General features: G+C 30.2%; 1 protein-coding gene and 1 pseudogene across 1 annotated transcript; one reads left to right on the forward strand and one right to left on the reverse strand.

Annotated features, from left to right (window-relative positions):
• Positions 1-329: 329 nt before the first annotated feature.
• Positions 330-2,715, reverse strand: LOC105125422 (nudix hydrolase 26, chloroplastic-like; annotated as a pseudogene).
• A 2,624-nt stretch (positions 2,716-5,339) lies between these two features.
• LOC105125421 (uncharacterized) lies at positions 5,340-7,771 on the forward strand. The gene is made up of 4 exons (XM_011025851.1): positions 5,340-5,782; positions 6,169-6,345; positions 6,439-6,598; positions 7,628-7,771. Exons 1-4 carry the CDS (start codon positions 5,603-5,605, stop codon positions 7,660-7,662), a joined length of 552 nt encoding a protein of 183 aa, XP_011024153.1. The 5' UTR covers positions 5,340-5,602; the 3' UTR covers positions 7,663-7,771.
• Positions 7,772-8,280: the final 509 nt, after the last annotated feature.

An 8,280-nucleotide genomic window follows, 5' to 3' on the forward strand; every position in this document is an offset into this window, starting at 1 on the left:
AGCATTGCAAAAGCAGAGAGCAAGAATATCATAGACAAATCTTATTGATTCCATGCATTGCAAAGGGAAATGGAATCCTACTTTGCTTGAAGTTTCTGATATTCCCAACTCAGTAAGAGCACGATTCACGCGAAACCATAACCTATATCAATATGGGCCACAGCCAGCAAATTTAATTCAAATGGCTTACATCCTTTGGACAGCCTGATAATCTATCTAGTAAGTGGTTAATGTGGTGAAATGGAACTCCATGCAGTTGGCTATGGCTGGTGATTTATTGCAGGAGGCAAGACTGAAGTTGAATTTTTTTATCACATCAACAACCGCAATCAAATCAATGCCAGCTTTTATTTTCCAATTAATCACAAGGAGTATCGATCAGCACCGAATTGGATATGCATCCAAGAGGAATAATTCAAATAATGCTAGCTCATTTAGTCAAGTGGGACACCTTGTATAATATAAGCAAACGTTGATACTTGAACATGAACTCATTGGAAATAGGGACCAAAAACTGCCAAAACTTCCTTGTATGAAGGTTTCTTGAAATCCACCACCTGCATGAAAATGAGAGGTGAAAAGGAACCGATCAACAACAAAATCAGAATACCGAATTTAACTGATTAGAACATATAAGAAATAGCAAGACAGTAACATCCACCCTGTCAATTATTCGTTCTGGTGACATCCATGACCACTCGCAAAACTCAGGTTTTTCAGTGCCATCACCCAATAGATTGATCACTTCCTCATTCCCAGTGAATTTAAGGAGAAACCTGTTTGTTTGCAGTTGCGGAAATGTGATTAATCTGGATGTAGAAAGAGCCAGGAAATAAACTGGGTTGTTGGTCACTTTTGGCAACAAAAATTACAGCTGTAACACTGTCGACTAAAAGTTCTTGGCCAAGGTTTGATTGGTTCAGACGTGTCAGAAACCCTAATGGCCTAGGCAGTGTAGAATTATTCTTACTAAATGCGGGCTATTTATTTGCTCACCACTTCTGTGCTTGACCTTTCTAGTCAGATCCCCATTGATGTTTAAGTTTTTCCCTAACTTCTGGTGGGAAGTCATATGTCAACCAAGAAGGCGTCTGAAAATTCAATCAAGATAGTAAACCTAACACTGAATGCTCAACAAGAAACAGCGGCCACTCCCTAAGTAATTTGAACAGAAACATGCAGAGTCGGGAATGGATGCAAAGGCTGGAAATAGGAAATATATTAGCTCCAACAAAGGCATGGTTGATCGATCTGCAGTGACAGCTAATGTGATAAACAGATTCAAATTGCATAGATCTCGAACTGTGTCCATCAATTCTCACAAGGCTATCCCATGGTATAACAATTTACAAAGCAAATCACTAGAGTGCACATTATAATCAAGAATCCAGATTGAGATTAAGCATTCATGATAACTAAATCCACGTCCACTTTCATGATTCAGACCCCCCTCATTTAGAGGCATTGACAACATGGCAGAATAATACTTGGGTGGGAATGTTTTTCTCACTAGATCTTGTTCCTGATGATTGCATATCTGTGCAGTGTACAGCACGTGAACAACCATAAGACACCAGGCTGAAGTTTTACTCAAACAAATCAGTAGTTCCATGGAAGATAACAAGTTTAAACCTAACATGTTGGCTAACAATAAAAAAAAAAAAAAAACTTCTAGAAATCTCAAAGCAAGCTTAAATCAGACAAAAAGCTGGTAAATTTCAATAGTTTTTATTAGTTTCAACTTTCAAAGAAGCAATAACTTTTCTCCTCCAAAGATTTGCTTAAGATAAGCTATCAATTCCTCTAAAGACCAAAAAACAGGGAAATAAAAAAGGACATAAAAAGCCAAACCTCAGCAAGGACTTCCGCCGAGCTAACCCCTGTTTCTTCTTTTAGTTCCCTGATAGCTGCAACTTTCGGATCTTCACTCTTATCAATACCACCCTATTTCACACAGTCACACAAAACACCATTAACAACCTGCATCCACAAAGAAAATTCTTAAGCGAAAAAAAAGAAGCTAACTTCATATACATTATTGTACCACAAAATAAAATCTTTCACTAATCATTACAATAATATAGACAGCTTCAACTTTCGAACTAACATGACAAATCACTAATATAAGACTCCTGCCAGCATTAATTTGTACAACATAGTTAACTAATATTGAATAATCCTTAACACTGTAATAGACATAACTCTACAATCTTCAATAGATTAAAAGAAAAAACAACGGGGCCATCTTTATTTTCGAAGAAAACTAATCAAAATATACATGGGTTTCAAAAACTAAATAAAAACCATTAAACAAAAAGTAGTTCTGAATTTACCTGTGGCATTTGCCAAGCATCAGGTAAATCCAATCTTGAAGCAGCAAAAAGCTACAGAGTCCACACACAATAAGATTATAAGTCATGAGCATGTATAGAATTATAGCAAAATTTTCACTTAACCAACCTTCTTTGATGGATTGATCAGGCAAATGCCAACATTTTTTCTGTAACCTTCAGAAGGTGATTCCATTGATGATGTACAGCGAGGTCTCGGGCTTCAATGAAGGAGTGGCAGCTTACTAGATTTAGAGAACTTAGAAGGGTAATTTGGGAAGCGACAAGTGGATGTATAGAGAACCTGATGCTGGAGAGGACGACGAAGAAGCGTGGGATAATAGAAAACAGAACGACAAATGGCCATATTCTGGGCTTCCAAGCTTTTCGGTTGATGATTATAAATATAATTTTAAAATCCGATTTAGAGTATATTTATTAATGCGGCAATGGTTATTTAAAATATTTTTTTATTTAAAGTAATATTTTTTATTTTTTAAAATTTGTTTTTAAAATGTATCAAAACTATAAAAAAATTAATTTAAAATAAAAATAAAAAACTTTTAACTTTTAAAAAATAAAAATAAATAGATTTTTAATTAAAAAACTTACACTATCAAACAAGAGAATTATCTGACCCAGAAAATAATTTAAAAATATATAAAAAATATTAATTTGATAAAAAATTGCCAACGAGATTATCAAATATGAGATTGACTAGAAAATGCCTTAATTATTGAATTAATTCGTGGATAATAACTAACTCATATCAATATTTTTATTAAAATATTTTTATTTTAAATTCTGAAATTTTTTGATGATATCTAATTGAGTATTTAATAACTTGCAGATAACTTCTCGATTATACTTTTACATACACAAATATATAAAACATATATTTTGATATGCTAGTTCTTGAAAAAATAAGATACAATATGTCATGAAGGCACTATTAAAATATAATTCTAACATTTAATTATTTTAGATAATAAATAAATAAGTAACATGGAAGTATAAAAAGTAATAAAACCAAGTGCCAGGAAATGAAAGCAAAAATGATCAAATCACTTGTTTCGATCTTCTTCCGTATCTTTAATTAAAGGTGTTTATTTTTGAGGTAATTTATGTTATTTGTCTAATTATAAAAAAAATTGGTAATTAAATATTTTTTTTACTGTATCCAGCATATAATTGTTTTCCAAATTTTTATTTTATAAAAATTAAAATAATTTTTTTAAAAAAAACTGCTTCACATTTATATTGTATACACAATATATCTTATAACAATTTTAACCAAATATATATATATATATATATATATATATTTAAAATCAGAATTAAAAATATTTTTTGAATTATAATAATAAAAATTTATTACAATATTTAATACACACTAAAAAACCACATTAGCCTAATATTGTAAAGTTAGACTCATAAAAAAATAGTGTAAAATTAGTATATAAAACCATCGCAACATATTGAGTTTTTTCATAAAAAAAGAGTAAAATAAATGTTAATTAATTATTCATAGTTTTTGTATAAATTTATTTTCGAAGTATCTTGGAACACCATTTAATTAATTTTTTATTATTATTGATACAAGATAAATTGAAATTATATCAAATAAGGACCCGATACAGATACATCTATTTTGGACAGAAACATATTCGTTGTCAGGTATTTCAGGGCTGGAGACTATTTTGCCTTTTTCAGCAACAATTAATATTGTATTTATTTCTTTTAATATTGTTGTGGTTTTTGTGAATTGTTTTTTCAAAATCTATGGTGCTAAGTTAGCACTATAATTCCCATTTTCCAATTTTTGGTCACTGCAATTCTTTCCTTTTTTTAATTTTTTTAATATATTAATATTTTAAAAAATAAAATCTAAAAAATATTATTTTAATTAATTTTAAATTAAAAATTATTTTACACCCATGATATCAAACACATGAACTATAAGGCTTTATACTGTCCTATAATAAAATTTGATTAAAATATATTTGTTTACTGTGTAATCCTAGTCCAAAAATACCATGTCCATTATGAAATAACCAAAAAAATCTCTTAAAACAACATGGTGAATAGAAAGTTATATCATGTTAAATATTTATTTTTTTATTCGATTGCGAGATTTTATTTTTTTAGTTTATTCATAATTAATTAATAGTAAATTATATATTCTTCATATTAATTTTAATATTCATAAAAAAATATTTTTTCAAATATTGACTTTAAATTTGAAACAATCATCCCTTTTTTCTACTTTTTTTTTTTTCATATTAACCAATTACACACTACTCTAGATAAAAGAGAATACAGTTTCGTATATCTATAAAGACAATGAAAAGCTTGTTTTGATCACTAGATAATGTCGTACACACTACTTGAATGATGTAGACGTTATTTATTTATTGACGCGTGTTCAACTTTCATCAATAACTTTTCTCATTTAAAAATTCAAAAACAATATAAAAATATGAAAATACCCTCATAGCCCTGACAATTATATAAAATACTTATGTGAGGTAAAAAATACCTCCAAATACAAAGCTTATTATTCCTTTATTTTTTTGAAAATTAAAGATGTAATTTTATTGTATATGAATATTTGTAAACCCCATGAAAACTTTTATTCAGTAGCTTAATAATTTTTTGATCATAAGCGAATAAATATATTTATTGTTAAGAAACTTATGAAAATTCAAGAAAATCTTTAATCAACTGTTTTAAATTTTATTAATTTTTATGGTAATATTTTTACTGTGCTGAAAATTTTAAAAGACATAAACACTAAACACCACCGTAAAATCATTTAATGACCAATAGAAGAGTGAAAAATACCAGAACATTCCCACCCTCGAGACTTTATTTTTTCCATTCAAGAACAACATGATAATTTTATCGCTATAGCGATGCACAGTAAACATGTATCTTGAGCTACAATAAAACTCCCACGATTTTTAGAGTTTTTGGCAATGAGCGAGCACGAGTCACTCACCCTAGAATTCAATGGAATCACATTGCCTTTTTAAGGTACTGTCACCCTAAATATAAATAGAGAGATAGAGATCCCTTTTCCATCACCAAGTTGCCACTGATCACCCTTCATTTCATGCTACCAATTGGCGGTTACACCTCTCTTGACAGCTCTTCTACCCTTGCAAGCCACCTCTCTTTCTTTCCTCTTCTTCAATATTTGATTCTTCCTAGCAACCTCAAGAATCAAGTCCTTTATTTTCCTAGCCCCTACAGCCACGGTACCAATTAGCATGGTGGACTTTCCTCCAAACCTTGAAGATGGAGAGTCATGGCTGCCTTCTGATGTTTTTCTTGAAATTATATCGACAACAAATGCTAGCAAGGTTAAGAACAACGACAAGAATCTTCTTCTTTTTCGTGATCATCCCACCTTAAAATCTTCTGCCAATGTTGCACCAGAAAATATTCAGGTCAATTTCTCAATCTCTCCATGCCTTGTTCTATGTATCTTTTCATGTTTTTTTTTTTCCATTTAATTTTTTGATGTTTCCATGTTAACTCTTGTCTAGATTCATTCTCACATGTACTGCCACTACGGCCACTCTCTTTAAGCACTTTAATCAACAGATTTTCTTGTTTGATTATGGCTTTAAGTTCTTTTCCTTTGTTTCCTTGATCCCTAAGGTAATGTTATATAGTATTAATTTTCTTTGCCCTGAAATATATCATTTTCTGGGAAATCCCTAAGGTAATGCTGAGGATTTTTCACGTGAATCAATTTTGCTGTTAGTGACATGTTGACAGATATTACGTGTGCTAATCTAAGTTGTCATTGCCAAATATATAACCACTGCAGCTATGTGACGCTTTGGGTGGTTTCAAGCCAAATGTCGAAAGCCCTGTTGGCACTAAAGTTACAAGTGTTAACCATGGCTACCATCCATGCTGCTGGAACCATGGATTTGAAGTTGTATCTGGACCCTTTAACACATACAGTTCAAAGATCATGACACCAGCTCATAATCAAACTGAAGTAAATCTTTATCCTCTCAACATTATCTCTTGTTTCCTTTTTATGAAATTTACAAATTGATTAAAGGGTTTTCACTAATGGTCCGATAATTAGGGTTTCAAAAGCAGAAACGTCATGCTTTTTTATAGAAAATCACAAGGCACGGGGGTTTTCCTCCCTCGTTTCAATAAACCATTCTCGAAGGGAAGTGGGGTGTTGCCTAGAGGGACGGGGGTGTTCCTTAATCATCAAGTTATGGACAAAGACAAATATGGTAAGTTACGAAATCTTTTTTTTTTTACAAAAATTATACGTATTTTGGCTGTATTTAGATTTTTATTTATTTCTTGCTGGCACTTTTCTATTTAATTTGGGCCTATCTAGTAATTACACGTTTTGTAGTTTAGCACTAGACTTGGAACTGCCTAATTAATCATTTTCAAAAGAAGGATTTGCATTTAATAATTGTGGGACATTTCACCATTATATATTATAGTCTCATTTAAGGTAATGTTTTGTTTCCTTCGCAAAGTAGAAGAGATAATTCCTTTCTTAAAATTATAAAAAATTATTTTAAAAATATCACAAGAGATTTATTTATGTTTTTATCTTTATTTCTTTAATTAAATACATTTATATCTCTTCTATATTTATACATTCGCTATAACCTAAATATTTTTTAGAACAACATGATTTAATTACAAGTTAATTTACAACTCTAAATTAAACACTCATGGGTTACCTTAATTAATTATGGGAGAATAGCATCGTGGATACCATGTAATTAGTTGACTTAATTTTGTGAATAAAACGAGTGCATTAAATCTTGATAGATTATAATTAATGAAATGGGTCTTTCAAGATTTAATTTCTCATTAATTGAATCATTCATCGAACTGTATCGATGTATTGGGGAGCCGAATTCACACCATCTTGCTTTAATTATTAAAGTTGATTAAGGATTAGTAGAATCATTAAAAAATGCTCGTACCACGAATTATTAGATGATTTGAATAATTTAATTTAATGTTCATTCAATAAAAGTGGTTGTTGTGCATAAATTAACGAGTCCACTGAAATTATTGTACGCATTAGGTATTCATGAAAAATGAAAAATAACAAGAAAAAACTCCACTAAGATGAAAAATTCGATAATAAACTCTACTAATCAATGATTTATACTTACATGCAAACGCATGTACATGTCTTTAACTATATTCATGGGATGAAAGGAAATAATCAATGTTTATCTTATTTTTTTGTTCCTCCGGGTGATGAAAATAAGGTTGAAGGGTACGAGAAGAAAGAATTTGGGAAGGCGGGATCCGAGGAAAATGAAAGACACGACTCTCTCGATTCACGTATGATCATCAAGTATGTTTGCCTCGGGAATGGACACGTTCAGCTCCCTAGATTATACTAGCTTCTTTGTTATGTAAAATTATAATAAAATAAAAATGTAATAAGATATTTGTTTATCAACAGTTAAATGTTCCTCCGGGTGATGAAAATAAGGTTGCAGGGTACGAGAAGAAAGAATTTGGGAAGGAGGGATCCGAGGAAAATGAAAGACACGGCTCTCTCGATTCACGTATGATCACCAAGCATTTATTTTTTAAAAATTATTTTTAAAATCGTTACATCAAAATAATTTAAAAATATATTAATTTAAAATAAATAAATAAAATAAAATTTTAACTTTTTTTTAAAATATTTTTAAAACATAAAAATAAATATACTCTTAAAATTTTCATGCTTGTGTTAACCCTCTCTGTTTTTTTCTTTATTCATCGTTGATTTCACTAAGCATGGATATATCAAAAGTAGCAAAAGTTTGAAGATTAAAATTTATTTTCCAATTAGATTTCTACGTTAAAGATTGAGTCAATCTTGGAGCTAATAACATTCAGCTTTCAAATTAAGCTTGAAGATTTTTTTTTTTAAAAATTGTAATGT

This window comes from Populus euphratica, unplaced genomic scaffold (assembly GCF_000495115.2).
Source record: "Populus euphratica unplaced genomic scaffold, PopEup_1.0 scaffold22.1, whole genome shotgun sequence".
NCBI lineage: Eukaryota > Viridiplantae > Streptophyta > Magnoliopsida > Malpighiales > Salicaceae > Populus > Populus euphratica.

What these genes read in the sequence shown, in the direction of transcription:
- LOC105125421 (XM_011025851.1), top strand. Translation starts at nt 5,603, where the DNA reads ATGGTGGACTTTCCTCCAAACCTTGAAGATGGAGAGTCATGGCTGCCT. An exon ending in CAGCTCATAATCAAACTGAA is followed by an intron (nt 6,346 to 6,438) that starts GTAAATCTTTAT and finishes TCCGATAATTAG; the next exon opens with GGTTTCAAAAGCAGAAACGT. An exon ending in TATGGACAAAGACAAATATG is followed by an intron (nt 6,599 to 7,627) that starts GTAAGTTACGAA and finishes GGGTACGAGAAG; the next exon opens with AAAGAATTTGGGAAGGCGGG.